The following is a 15768-nucleotide window of genomic DNA, read 5'->3' as shown; positions in this document are numbered from 1 at the left end:
CAATTAAATGACCCTAGGAGTCAATACTATGCAAGCGGGTGAAACCTGAACATAGAAGAAAACCGGGACAACTAGAAGATGCGATACAAAGCGAGCAGTGGCTAAACTTAGGGAGGTGATATGACCTACCAGACAGAGCTGCTGACTTTGGATTTGGGGAACTGGGTTCGAGTCTCGCAGTGACGCAGTCGGCTCAACATCCTGCAATTCAAGGCAAATCACCTAATCTCCCTGTGCCTACCAAAGACGAATGCGTCCTTGGGCAATGTAACTGGTGCTCATGTAAAGAGGTTCAATACCTCCGGGTCGAGTTTGCGCTATATAAGATTGCAAAAAAAAAAAAAAAAAAAAGCTCACACATGTTGCTTGCATTATATTGACGTCAACACATGAGCTGAAAAGTAATGAATGCATGTAATGCAGAGGGTAGTGCAATTATCCCATGCATGCACAATTGTGAAGTAGAACTGGACTATCCATACACATCAATAACATAATGTAAAGTCGACGGCACTGTATGACCATCTGCTATGTGCCTTGGTCCCCTATTAAACTCTTTAGCGCTACAAAGGACAGCTAAAGCTAAAACCCAAACTGTTTGTGGCCAAACGTTAAAAAGATTGTCAGTCTGGAACTGAGACCGTGGAACCCCCAAGTTGGACTGAAGGTTCTAGTCATATTGCGGCACCCACCAACTCACTTCGCCGTGCAGAGAAATGCCACTACTTCGAAGACATTCCCTATCCCCCATTCGTCGACTGCACCACTGAAAATATTAGGGCATAGTCCAGCTGTCAAAGATGTGACGGGAAACGTTGATGGTGTAAGGTGCACGGTCAAATGAAAATTTGTGGTTAAAATTGCTTCTTCACTGTACACCAAATGCAGGATGAGAATTCAACAGGTCTTTGTGAAAGCTGGAAATGTCAGAAGAGCTGCCTACTAAGTTATCAGGTGAAGGTAAATCAAAGTTCACAACTACAATAAGCTACTTCTTAAAAAATACAACTATATTGATAATGTTGAAAAAAAGTTGTTTGCAGATCTGGGCAGCAAAATGCAAATGATAGAAGCCTAAACTCTAACACAATCAAATGATATCTTCCTTCCTGTGTAGGGAACTGATAATAGTTTTCAGTCGCAGATGTGTTGTGTATTACTAAAGAAATTACAGCAGATTTCCTCTACTGAACAAAACAGAATGCAACGGTGGGTCCACAGGAACTTACATGACATGCAGGCGAGAATTTTTCTGATGCCATGTTTCTTCATCGCTTCCACTATATTCTTGGTTCCCTCAGATATCACGGTGGTGGGACCTAGATTCGTGGAAAAAAGGAGTGGGTTCATCAAATGGACAGGACAGGAAAACCAATCTGATATTTTTCAAAACAGCCACCCAGATATGTGACTAAGGTGTCCAGTTCCACAGATCGCTCAAGCTCTCAGCATCCGAGGGTGTAAGCAATGTTTCACTTCAGTCAAGACAAACTACCAATAAACAGTGAGAACTAGAAACTTGTATTTTGTGCCAATAAATTGTAAATTAGTAACAGACTACAATTCAGCAAACGCTAATATACCCAAGGATCGGAGCACACTTTACAAAATACAAAACCTAATACTCCAGCAAAGTGTATGGGCCTGAGTGATTACCAGTGGCGGAGATTAATTCAAGGATTCCATCCGTCACCTTGCTGTTTTTGCATTTGAAACCCTACTTGCGCCGGGGATGCCCAGACATGGGTCCCGGGCTCACTGTCCCACTGGAACTAAGCTATACCTGGTGGAAGAACTCTTACTAGGGTGAAACCGGTCCTATGTTGCTTGTGTTCCAGTTCAGGGAGGTCCTGATCTGGCAGTTCAGGCTAAACTGTTCCCATGATCTGCATATGGCTGGGTCCAAACTCAGGTGGCATGGTGGGCGAAAATATGGTGAACAGGGATGTGGCCTCGAGCGATTGCCAGTGGCTGAGATTAATTTAAGCATTCCATACATCACCTTGTTTTTGTAGCTTACCCACACACATCACTACACAACACAGGCCTAACCTACCTAAATTGCTGTGAACATTCCCTCCAACTCTGCCAGATACCGCCGCTCAGCTGCACTCTAACTAGCACACGCTCCATGCATACACAAAAGCAGGTTATGAATTCGAGCCATCTCATACATCTCTCCTAAAATGTGGAACAATCTCTCACACCACATTAGAGCCTTCTCCTCTCTTTTTGAATACCACAAGAAGTTGCAGGCCAGGTTCTTTGAAAACTCCCTCAAGGTTAGCCTCACACAGCTGCAAAAGTGCCAGGATACTCTCATGTGTGATAGGCCGATATCAAAAATACACATAACATAACATTACATATGTTACGGGGAAGGAGGACGAGATGTGGCATTGCAGTTACAGCTACTGACTTTGGAGGCGTGGAACCAGGTTTGAATCCTGGCTCAACATACTATGATTCTTGGCAAATCACTTAATCGCCTCATGCCGTAAAAAAAAACGCATAACGTATTCATGTGCCAATATAAAGTGCCCTTGGGCCAGGTTTGTGCTGTATAAAACCGCAAAGAATAACAAGCATTTACAATGCAATGGTCTCGGCATTATTAAAGGTAGAGCTATTGGCATTGTTCATGACATTTTTTTTTTAATCATAAATAAATAGCATTGTCATTTACATTGCCAATAGCTTAATCGTTAGATAAATGGCATTGTCATTTACAATGCCAATAGCTTAATCGCTCGCAAATGCATGACCTATTGCATTTACACCCACACAGAGCCACACACACAAAGCCACCCACACACACATACAGAGCCACCTACACAGAGCCACCCACACACAGACAGAGCCACCCACACATAGAGCCACCTACGAAAAAAGCTATCCACACAGAGCCACACACACACACAGAGCCACACACACAGAGCCACACACACACAGAGCCACACACACAGACCGAGCTACACACACACACACACACACACACAGCACCACACACACACAGAGCCACACACACACAGAGCCACACACACACAGAGCCACACACACAGAGCCACACACACACACACACACAGAGCCACGCACACACACAGAGCCACACACACACACAGAGCCACACATTTTTGCCATCCAAATTTCCATGTTAATTTAAAGTTTCGATTAACTGTAACAACAAATTAATGTTCACGTCTGAACCCGTGCCTTTGATGCCAGATTGCTCGAAACTGGAATTTGTGAAAGTAAAATGGTGTTCGTCATTAACAGAAACTAATAGCATTAAGAGCTACAGTGGTCCCTGCATGATGACGTAAGCATCACCACACATGACAAGGCTTGTGCATTTTTTGTACTCAACCCATCCAAGATGGTTAAACAGAAGTATGTGAAAGCAGATTATCAAGCTGACCAGTAGCAAATTGCAGTGGGGGGTGGGGGGGACAGAGAGAGACCGAGAGAGACAGAGAGAGAGAGAGACCGACAGAGAGAGAGACCGACAGAGAGAGAGACAGAGAGAGAGAGAGACAGAGAGAGAGAGACAGAGAGAGACAGAGAGAGAGAGAGACAGAGAGCGAGAGAGACAGAGAGAGAGAGAGAGAGAGACAGTTAGTAGTTGGGGCAGGGAGCAAAGAATATGGGCATGGGGGGATGAAATGGCTGCCAATGAGCAGTTACGAACGAGAACAGGCAGATAACTGGCATTTTATTTACACACAAAAAAGCATTTGCAATACAATAGGTCTCGCATTTACGCGAGTTTGAGCTATTCGCATTATAAATGACAATGCATTTTATTTATGTTTTAAAAAACATAAAACTAAAAAAAGGCATTGGCAGAGGGCAGAGTCGCAGTGCCTGCTCAAGAGGCCCAAGGCCCAACGCCCAATCACCGTGCGTGCACCAGTGCAGAGTGCCCAATCGTTGAGCCTGCTCCAGAGGCACAGGGCACAGTCACCATGCCACCTTAAGAGGCTCAACGCAATGCCAGTCGCCGTCGAAGCGGAAGAGGTCGCCGTCGAAGCATAAGAGGCCTCCGGCGAGGCGTAAGAAGTCGCCGTCGAGGTCGCTGTCGAGGCGGTCGAAGAGGTCGCCGTCGAGGCGGTCGAAGAGGTCGCCGCCGAGGCGGTCAGGCACAAGAGGTCGCCGTCGAGACATAAAGGATCGTCGTCGAGATGGTCGGGTTCGACGTCGAGACACAGAAGCCGTTCGACGCCGACGCATGGGAGACGGTCGACGCCGAAGGGGCGCTCGACGTCGAGGGACCCGCGCTCGACGTCTGAACATCACTCTTCGACGTCGAGGGGTCGTGTCGACAGGCCTAGGACTGTGGGGGGCTCCCCTCAGTCCGGGAAGGATGGCGGGTCACCAGGATCGGGGTATTCGGAGGTGTATACTCCAAAGAAGTCGGTTACACCTCCTCCTCCGTTGCCAAGAGGTCTACCTCCGAGGGCTCCCACCCCTCCTCCATTGCCTCCTCTGCCTCCGCTGCCAACAGGACCACAGACCCCTGTGCCGGTCAAACCTCCTCCGGTTCCGCCGAGGTCGGTCTCGTTGCCCAGGCTTCCGACCCCTCCCAAGAAGACTCCTAAGTCTAAGGAGCCTCCTAAGCCCAGGACGTCCGCCCCGGGGAAACCGGCAGAACGTCCAAGACCCAGAAGATCGAGGTCTCGCTCTAGGAGGAGAGATAGATCTAGGAGCAGGCACAGGTCCTCCACTAGATCCAGACATCGCCATAGGAGGCATAGGTCCAGGTCCCTTTCCACCTCTAGGACCCGTTCCTATTCACCGACTTTGTCGGACTCCCCGGAGACTAGGGTGTCTCCCATCGATGACATCAGTACGTTCCAGGAGGTTCTCCTGAGGGGGGCTGCGAAGCTGGGTATCCCGGTGTCGGCTCCTACACCGATGACGTCCGTGATATTCGAGACTTTGCACAAGAAACACCTGTCTCGCCCTCTACTGCCGTTGGTGCCAGGACTGGTTGAGCCTGCGGAAGAGCTTTTTCTTGCGCCAGCGGTGGTGAAAGCTGCTCCCTCCAGGCTTCTGAAGAAGTATAGGGCGCCTGACTCGAACCCGGCCTTCTTAAGGATGGAGCCAGTGCCCGATTCAGTGATTGTGACGGCGACCAGGAAGCTGCATTATACATCCCCGTCCTCCACCGTGCCTCCGGATAAGGAGAGACGCTGGATTGATTCGGCTGGAAGGAAGGCATGTGGGACTTCTTCCACGACTATGAAGGCTTCCAGCGACTCGGCGTTACTGGGACGGTACGACCGTGCGCTGTGGGATTCCATGGAACAGTTCGTGGACCTTGTCCCGCGTGACAGGAAAGAGGACTTCATGGAAATCGTCCAGGAAGGGATGTTGGTCTCGAACCAGTCCATTAGCGCCGCAGCGGATATCTCCCTGTTGGCCGCACATGGATACTGCCACGGGATCAATCAGCGCCGACATGCTTGGCTCCGGCTTACCTCACTGAAGCCGGAGGTGCAACAGCGAGTGGCCAATCTGCCGTTTTACGGTGGGACTCTATTCGGGAAACATGCAGACGACGAAATGGCCCGGATGAAGGCCGAGGCAGAAACCCTGACGGCTGTGGGCTTGGAGAAGCCCAAGGACAAGAAACCCTACCGCCAGTTCCAACGACGGTTCAGCTCGCAGGGGAAAGGAAGAGGGCAGTCTTCTGGACAACAGCAGCAGCAACAACAGCAGCAGTTCAGGAGACCCTTCCAGAAACATCAGAGGGGTAGAGGTGGACAGCAGTCCTTTACCGCGAACAAGGGCCCGGCCGGGTCTCGACCCTGAGCGGTTACTTCCCCTTCGTCCGTTACCCGCTCCGGTGGGGGGAAGCGTTCAATTTTTTCTGGCAGAGTGGAGAAAAATTACTCAGGACAAGTGGGTGCTGAATATTGTTTGCAATCGATACAGTCTTCGGTTCACCAGCCCTCCTCCATCGATTCCACCGGTCAGCTCGCAGTATCAGCTGTGCGAGCTCCAGGCGGAGGCCGATATCCTGTTAAAGAAAAGGGCGATAGAAGATGTACCTCTGTCTCAAAGAGGAAGAGGTCTGTACTCCAGGTTCTTTCTGGTCCGCAAGAAGGACAAGAACGAGTTCAGGCCCATTCTGGACTTGCGACAGGCAAACAAGTGGATTCGCAGAGAAAAATTTCGCATGCTGTCGTTGCATCAGATTTATCCTCAACTGCAACAAGGGGACTGGCTTTGCGCCATAGACCTACGGGATGCATACTTCCACGTGCCCATTGCACACAAACACAGGAAGTTCCTGCGATTCCAAGTCGGCTCCAATCATTATCAGTACACAGTACTTCCGTTCGGGCTGAAGTCTGCGCCCAGGACGTTCTCGAAGTGCATGGCAGTGGTAGCGGCACACCTGAGGAAGAACAAGGTGTTTGTCTACCCGTACCTGGACGATTGGTTGATCAAGGCCTCCTCCTTCTCGGAAGCTCAAGCACACTTCCGGAAGACGTGCGTTCTCTTGAACAAGCTGGGGTTGCACATCAACATGTCCAAGTCTGTCCCGACTCCGGTCCAGTGCATCCAGTACTTGGGAGCCTCCATCAATACGCTGTCGGTAAGCGTGTCTCCTTCGGAGGAACGACGTTTATCACTCCTTCGAAAGGCTCAGGCTCTCATGTCCACTCCATCTACGACAGTGAGGACGATGTCTTCTCTACTGGGATCGATGGCCTCCTGTATCTTCCTGATGCCACATGCGCGGCTGCACATGAGACCGCTGCAGGAGTGCTTGGAAGATCAGTGGGACCAGAGGAGAGGATCTTGGGATGACAAAATACGACTGTCTCTACATGCTCTTCAGTCTCTGAAGTGGTGGTGTTCAGCTGAGAATCTCCTACGAGGGGTTCCCTTCCACAAGGACATTCCCACTCAGACTATCGGGACGGATGCTTCTCTCCAGGGATGGGGAGCGCACTCCGGAGACCTACAGATTCAGGGGACGTGGTCCCCGACGGAGTCCACGTACCACATCAATTTCTTGGAACTCAGAGCTGTTCACTTGGCACTGAAGGCCTTTCATCCGTCCTTTCAGACCAACTCTCTGCTTGTACAGACGGACAATACGACCACGATGTATTACCTCAACAAGCAGGGGGGCTCGAGATCACGCACCTTGTCACAGGAGGCGCAGGCGATCTGGCGCTGGCTTCTGGCTCGAGGACTGACGATAACGGCCACCCATCTGCCAGGTGTGCAGAATGTTCAGGCAGACGCACTGAGCAGACTGATTCAAGAAAACCACGAATGGGTCATAAACAACGAGGTACTAGGAGAAGTCTTTGCAAGGTGGGGAACTCCAGACGTAGATCTGTTCGCCACCGCAGAAAACAGCAAATGCCGAGACTTCGCCTCCAGGTACTACCAGCAGGGGACGCTGGGGAATGCATTGTGGATCGACTGGTCGGGGAGCTTTCTGTACGCTTTTCCGCCCATTCCCCTGATTCCGACGGTTCTCATCAAGCTGTCCCAGTCCAGGGCGTGGATGATACTGATTGCCCCGGAATGGCCCAGACAGTGGTGGTTCACGGACCTGCTTCACCGGTCTCTCCTTCCTCACATGAAGCTGCCGTGCAGGCCGGACCTTCTCACGAAGTTCGGGGGGCGGATGTTGCACCCCAACCTCTCGTCTTTGAGTTTGGCGGCATGGCTCCTGAAATAGTGCAATATGGCCATCTGAATCTCCCAGAAGATTGTATGGACATACTGAAGGAGGCTAAGCGGCCTTCCACTAGGACTTCCTATGCTTACAAGTGGAAGAGATTTTGCATCTGGTGCAAGTCCAAGAACTATGACCCGACGACATGCAAGGAGGATGTCATCCTTCCATATCTACTTCATCTGGCGCAGTCTGGCCTTAATGTTCATTCCATTAAGGTTCATCTGGCTGCTTTGACTGCCTACAGGAAATGCCCTTCACAGACTTCCTTCTTCCAGATCCCTGTGATCAAAGACTTTCTGGAAGGCTTGAAGAAAGTATTCCCTCCTGTCAGGCTTCCTTCGCCTTCATGGGAATTGAATGTGGTGCTGTCCAGGCTGATGAAGGAGCCTTTTGAACCTATTCATAAGGCTTCGTTGCAGCACCTGTCCTGGAAGGCGGCGTTCCTCGTGGCCATTACATCGGCCCGCAGGGTGAGTGAAATTCAGGCATTGTGTTGCCAAGAACCTTATACTGTATTTCATGCTGCTAAGGTTGTTATGCGTACTCACCCTAAATTTCTTCCCAAGGTTATTTCTGATTTTCATGTCAACCAGACTATAACTTTGCCTACGTTTTTTCAGAATCCTTCATCTCCAGAGGAAAGGTCTTTACATTCCCTGGATGTTAGGAGGGTGCTGAAATTTTATCTGGATAAAACCAAGGATATTCGTAGGTCAGACCAATTGTTTATCAATTATGGATCAGTCAGGACGGGTCTTGCTACCTCTAAACAGTCCATCTCGAGGTGGATTGTGTCCTGCATACAATTGTGTTACCAAAAAGCTAATAAGACCTTAGGGGGCAAACCTAAGGCTCATTCCACCAGGGGCAAAGCTGCCACGACAGCGTTGCTTCGTAATGTTCCCATTGCAGAGATCTGCAAGGCGGCCACTTGGAAGTCGGTCCATACCTTTGCTAAGCATTACTGCCTGGACGCTGATGCCAGGGCAGACGCTCAGGTTGGGCAGGCTTCGCTGCGGAATCTGTTCGCACAATAGTGGCGTAATTTCTTTTTCTCCACCGCCGCTTGGTGTGGGGATGGGCTTGCCATTCTATTCACTAGATTATGACTATACACAGAGATCCCCTGCTACAGAAGGAGTAGTTTCTGTCCTGTAACTCCAGTTCTGTAGTAGGGGTATCTCTGTTATAGTCATAAGCGCCTGCCCTCCTCCCCGGTGGAGAGAGATATTCATGTACGGAATGCTACAGGTCTGGCGTGTTACGCCTTCAAAAAGAACTGAAAGTAACTGGGACCTGCAGGGCATTCTGGGATACTGTGAAGTTCTGGAAAGTTCTCTTAAAGGCACAGTATCCTGTTCTGAGCCACATAATGGCAGCCTATGGGGCTGGTCTGTCCAGGTTCTTCTCTCTATCATTCCTGAGGGATTTTGCTGTAAAGCAAGGGAAATCTGTACAGGCTTTGCTGTTTTGTGGATTTTGTGGTGGAATTTCTAGTTGAAGTACTGGACGGTGTAGCCTTTTTTAGGCTGCATTATCTGTCTTTAAATTCTCTCTTAAGTGTCTGTGCAGTTCTGCATTTTTCGACACTGTAAGAGATTATTTTTGATTGCTCCGGGGTCCACGCACATGGGCGGGACTATTCACTAGATTATGACTATAACAGAGATACCCCTACTACAGAACTGGAGTTACAGGACAGAAACTACTCCTTCTTGCCCGTGGGCCAGTTGCAATGCCTGCTCTGGTGGCCCGGGGCCCAGGCTCTGTGCCTCATCCAGCAGTCATTACAGTCTACAGATAATTATTTTCTTTGAGTTTGTCCTGCAGAGCGCTGCAGACACCGTTCATAACCTCAATACATTCATACAAAACCTTCTTTGAACATTTTTCGTCTTGGTCACCAGCCGTGCACATGAAATGGGTGTCAGCGCCGGAAGCCTTTACGCCGAGAACATTTCTCACTCAATGAAATCCCAAACTGCCTTTAAACGGGGTGACGGTGCTTGCACCTCTCCCAAAGACCGGCGGACACGTTCCCAGTCGTTCTAAGTACAAAAAAAGCTTGTTTTACCAGCTGAAATCTCACAGGTGCTCAGCGCCTCTGAAAACAAACATCGCGATAATGTGCAAACTACTTCTTGAGGGGTACGAGCAAGCAACAGTTGTCATCTGTTGAGTGACTTACATATGCGTTTTAGTCACTTATATGTATGTAAATCCTGTTCAGTAAGACCTGTGTTTGAACCTGCCTACATGCACACGTAACTACATACACCCAATCGCTGAGCATGCTCCAGAGGCACAGGGCACAGTCACCATGCTACCTTAAGAGGCTCAACGCAACGCCAGTCACCCTGCCTGCACAGGCACTATATCTGCTCCGCAGCCACAGGGCACAGTCGCGGTGCCTGCTCGAGTGAACACCTGGCCTGGTTACTCTGGCTGCATCCGTGTAGAGCGCTTTGTCAATATCCCTTCCGAATTGGCACAGAGTTGAGCTCAGTCACCAGGAGTGTTGCCGAGACTCAAGGTGCAGCCACTGTACCCGCACCCGTGCACCTGACAAGTGACGTAACGAAGCTGGAGCACCCCCCTCCCCTCCGAAAAGTGCACGGAGGTCGCCGTCCTCCCCTGAGGGGGGGGGGGGGGGCTGGAGTTCAGCCCCCCCCTCGCACCGCTGGCTTATGTTACACCACTGCCCAGTAACTAAGCCTGCCTGCGCCGCCCAAACGGGGTGACGGTGCTTGCACCTCTCCCAAAGACCGGCGGACACGTTCCCAGTCGTTCTAAGCACAAAAAAAGCTTGTTTTACCAGCTGAAATCTAACAGGCGCTCCGCGCCTCTGAAAACAAACATCATGATAATGTGCAAACTACTTCTTGAGGGTACGAGCAAGCAAATCATTTGTGACTGCTTGTACCCCTACCAGAGACATCTCATCAACCAGAAGAACAAGAGTAATACACCGCGCTGCAATTTAAAACAAGGGATAGTTACCTCATGTCCGACGCTGCTCTCCTGGTTTTACAGAGCAGCAAAATGGCAGCCGCAACTCCGAAAATTTCGGAATCGGAGGCGTGTTTTTGGCGTTCTGAGTGACGGATGACGTCACAGGGCGAAAGAACACCAAAAACACGCCCCCGAATCCGAAAGAGACGGGGCTTTAATGGAGTGACGCCCCTCTCCTCCAATGGCTGGCCTCCGTTTAGGAAGCCAGCCAATGGAGGAGAGAGACGGGTTAAAGCCCCCATACCTAAAAACATTAAATCTCCCACCGGAGACTGCGCAAGCGCAGCCTTCGGTCCTCGACCTAAAAATGGCAACAGGCAAGGGGATACATTTTCAAGCATTTTTCGTAGCAAATGTCTAGTTCCTTTCTGCTGAAAGACAGTCAGCAAGGCAGTTGCAGACATGACCAAATAAAAAAAAAACATGTCTAGCTGCAATACTAATGTACATTACATTGAAGTTGCATGTACACACATACTGAACAAGTTAAAAAAACTAGTTTTATTGTTTTTTTCGAGGGCATTGCGTACCAAAACATTACAAAACAGCGCATGCTGTTCTGGACAAACATACACTATTGCTTCCGTCTGTACCTTGGAAATCATTTCGTAGAGCTATTTAAGATCGGTTGTTTGTGAAGTGGTCTTGCAGTCTGCATAATGCAGCTATCTTCCTCATGCACAAATGAGTGTCCCTGCCCATAGTGACAAATTAATAGTCCCTCCAACTTTCTCAAACTCTCTGAGGAAGCCTCCTGCTTCATAAATCACTTTCTGTGCCCCACATAGGGAGGTCCACTTTCTGTAATCAAGTTGTGGTCACACTGCAAGTGTGGTTACACATTGCATATGGGGAGAAACTTTTCACACACTGAGATGTGAGAAGACATTTGTTGGGAAGCAGGGGGACTAGGTCCCGCGACGCATATTTAAGGTTTCACGCTACATCACCCTCATATAATCAGGCCATCTTAAAAGATATAACTCTTTAGAAGATTGAGCTAATCGAGTGTGAATACTATTCATGTTGTATTTGAGCTTTAATCCTCTTTACTACTTCCTGGAGAATGCCTCGACTGTTTGCGATTTCAACTTTGACAGACAATTTAGATAAAAAAGAATCAAATTGAATGACATTTTCTTATGCTTTGAAACACCAGTGGTAAATACCAGTACCTATTATTTACTCTGCCAAGTAACCACTTACGCTACAGGATCTGGTCCAGTGGGTAAGTTTTGGCCATGGAACTAGGATACTAGACATCTAGGGGCATATTTATCAAAAAATTACGCAGCGCCACAAGCCACCTTGCTATGCTTCGCTGCGTGATAGGGCAGGATTGAGTTGTATTTAACATTATACAGCTCATTCCTGCCTTCTCCCTGCATTGGCGCACAATGTGCTGCCTAGCGCCAAAGCAGGCACCCTTCTCGTTACGCCTCCCGTGGGGATGCGTAGCATTTTGAGGCATTTCCAGGTCAATCAGTAATGGTAAATCTGGGATTCGCCAAAATCCATATGTGGATGTGTGGGAACACCCACCATACACTCATGGAAAGCTTCTCTGGGGCAGAAGAACGTGACGCAACGATGTGTGCTGCATTGCATTACTCTAGAACTATCAAGCCAATCAGGGCCTTGCGTGGCTTGATAAATATAACTTAAGAATTGCGTCACCACTGCACCCCATAACGTGGCCCAAGGGCAACTTAACTCGTTGATAAATTTGGTCTTTAATATCAACTTTATGACCACCTAAAAATGGTGGAAAAACACTGTATTCTAAAGCTAGACATGGCCTAGAATACAGTGACATTTCCCTGGGAAGGACTGCCCCTTGGCTTTGCCATTTAATCGCTGCCACCCCAGTAGTAGTCTGGCTGACTGGATAGAAATGTAGAACCAGGAGACCCTGTTTTTAATCTGAGCCTCCCATTTGGACACATTGGGTACTCTTGGGCAATCACTTTTTGAACTTATTCCTCTGCTCTCTTCTTTTTACCAGACAGGGGGCATTTAGAATTAAAGTGAATGCTGCTAGTATGTGGTTAAAAATGGACTGGATCACTGCAGGCCAAGAAAACTGGCTCCAGTGTTGACCCCGATATATTGTACAGCGCAGTAGAGAAGGGTCCACAGATCCTGATTCTGGATATTAATTCCTATAATGCTGGAGAAACTTTGCTCGAGGCTCTGGACCTTTCCAGCCTCGCATTGTTGAGTAAAGATGGGGGTGTGAGCATTTGTTCCTCCCTTAAAGAGAATCAAGTTTAGCCAGTAGGGTGATTCCTTTTTGTAACACAGAACAGTAGTCCACATTAGTTTAAATGGAGGTGGTTATTTTATTTTCATTAAAAAGGAACAGCCGACAAGTGTTTCGTCCTACGTGGTAAGTTGAGCCAGGGCTTTCTCAAGGCTAGTCATTATATTCAGCAGTAATTAAATCAAAAGATAAATACATTCCAGTTTGCTTCAAATATTGGATATAAACGTCCAAGGTAAATAGTATCCCAGTTCTGTCAGTGGGCTCCAGTAAGGTCCCGGGGTAATCTCGTATGCGAGGCTTCAGAAACACGTGTCGACTGTTCCTTTTTAATGCAAATAAAATAACCACCTCCATTTAAACTAATCTGGACTACTGTTCTGTGGTACAAAAAGGAATCAACCTACTGGCTAAACTTGATTCTCTGGAAGGGAGGAACAAATGTTCATACCCCCATCTTTGACCCCGATATATTGGCTTGCTGGACCCAAAGGGCTATATGCTTACTGGGGAACGCTAATTGCACTGTATCAACGGAAAGGCACACATCACTCCTTATGCGCATGGATTCTCACTTAACTGAACTCACTTTGGCTGAGGTGGGTCAGGTTTGGAGATACGTTTTTCACAGATGTTTCCAAGTATGTGAGTACCTTTACTTCCTTGGATAAGGCCCAATCCAATATCAAAGGTTTTGAGGCTGGCCTGTTCAATAGGGCCGGGCAAGGCAGGGGCTGCTCGCCAGGCCATTACTATTACTAGGTCCCTTCTAGAGGTGGATATATTGTGGTATAGGAGAGTGGCAGGAATCTACCAGGGTTGGCCCATTCTACCCCACCAGGCAACAATTCTCCCGATGACGTTTCAACAGAGGCGGTCACAGAACGGGATTCCAGTCCCAAATTTCGGCAGGTAAGAATTCTAGATACCTCAGTAATTCTGTTGGGGGGGTTGTATTCAATTAGTTCTCTACAATAGGAGGATTCTTACACAAGATGCATAAATACTGCAGACTGTTCAGGGTTTTCACCTTTAGTTCTATCAGGCTCCATAGCAAGTGTCACTCCCTCAACCGTTACATTATCCCTACAAGAGTGCACTTTTATAGACGCAGAAATAGGAGACCTGCTGCAGAAGCGGGCGGTGGCATATTGCAACAACAGCGCCAGTAGTTTATGCAGCAATGTCTTCCTAGTAAAGACAAGGGGATGTGGACACAGATTGGTTCTGAATTTGAGAGACTTCAACCATGTCATTGTGTACAAGCATTTCAAGATGGAGGGTATCCATATTTTAGTGGATATGTTGCGGAAGGGTGGTTTGGATGTTCCGGCCGGACCTCAAAAATGCGTATCTGACCATTCCTTTTTGGTCCTTCCTTTCAGGCTTACTTCTCCGCTGTGGTGTTTCACCAAGGTGATGAAGCCAGTGGTAGCCCATCTCAGAGAACATGGCATACGCATGATAGTCTACTTGGATTACATTCTCATCATGGCCCAGTCCCACTCATTGGCCACCCTTCACTTACAGATGATAACGTCTCTCTTACAGGATTTGGGTTCGTCATCAACGGAACCAAATTGATTCATTGTCCCTCTCAGACGATAGACTTTCTGGGGTTTGTGATCAATTCCCAGTTGGAGCAGCTGAGGCTTCCCAAAAGCAATCTGCGACACATGAAGAAGGAGCTGAAGTGTAATGGCTAGGAGGAGAGGCACAGTCAGAAGTAGGACATAATGCATTGAATGAATGACCTGGGGTAGAACTGCAACTCCCATAATCCTAGAGTGAGGAAAACAGGTCACCTGACCTGTATACTTAAGCCCCTCCTATGCTTTACTCGGGGCTTGTCACTCGAGTGTTCATCGTGATCATGGTGGAGAGAGAGATGCTGTAACGGGCTGGCTAAGCCCTTCTGGATTCTCCAGAACTTGGATATTCTCCTGTTTCAGACCGGGGGATGCACTGATGAAACAAGGATTTTGCATTCCGGTCTGCCCTAAAGATCGTTGGGGCGGTATTTGAGGAAAGCCAGGTTCGGCTTCATCAGGAATTATATTGCACGAGAACTTGACATTCGCCCTTGCAGGGTTCTTAGTATCGGGTGCTGCCGTTTCGCCTGTAATTACCTGCTGCGTTATGTTCTCGCTTCCGCGGAGCTGTTGCAGGTTGCGAAGGATACCTACCCGGCCACGAGGTCAGATGCTTATTCTCATCATGCAAGGAACAAGCCATTGATATTAAGCGTTACAGAAACGCTAACTTTGGGTTATGTTTTTTGTTCGTTTTTGCCTTTTGCCGACCTGCTGAATTATCGGCAATTTCCCCAAAGAAGCTGAGGCGCTAGATGGCGCTCTAAGCTTATTTTTGATATCAAGACATCCTTATCAGTTTCAAACACACTATGGATATGTGGTGACATTGTATGATCAACCACCTTGGATTTGAGAAGTCTGCAGATCCAGAAGGATACATACCAGAGGATTATCTGCTGTAAGAGAAGTACCTCGAGTATAAGCTCCCAAGACTATTTATGGTTTTTTGTTTTTTTTTCATCTTTAGAGTCCTTTTATGTTGGGAGATATGCAGTTGCTTGTTATGTAAGTACCATTACACATCGGGGCACCAGTGAGTGGTTGTTTAGGATAAGTTGTCTTATGTGTGTGTTGTGATTCATTTACAGGGCAGGCGGGGTAGAGTGTCAGAGAGTGTGATTCATCATCTCAGAAGACATCCCTTATCTAGCCTAGCAGCTGCAACGTTATTGTTTCCTTTGTCACTTTTT

At 48.3% G+C, this 15768-nt stretch overlaps 1 protein-coding gene across 1 annotated transcript in view; it reads right to left on the bottom strand.

The window, feature by feature from the left end:
* The window catches only part of LOC144781675 (flavin reductase (NADPH)-like), a 99865-nt gene that overhangs the window by 54515 nt on the left and 29582 nt on the right, over window positions 1–15768 (bottom strand). The window contains exon 3 of the mRNA XM_078660649.1: window positions 1230–1319. Within this exon, the coding sequence (XP_078516775.1) occupies window positions 1230–1319 (90 nt within the window). The remainder of the gene's footprint in view (window positions 1–1229; window positions 1320–15768) is intronic.

Source organism: Lissotriton helveticus, chromosome 9 (assembly GCF_964261635.1).
Source record: "Lissotriton helveticus chromosome 9, aLisHel1.1, whole genome shotgun sequence".
In the NCBI taxonomy this organism is placed as follows: Eukaryota; Metazoa; Chordata; class Amphibia; order Caudata; family Salamandridae; genus Lissotriton; species Lissotriton helveticus.
This window is presented reverse-complemented; position numbering and strand designations above follow the sequence as displayed.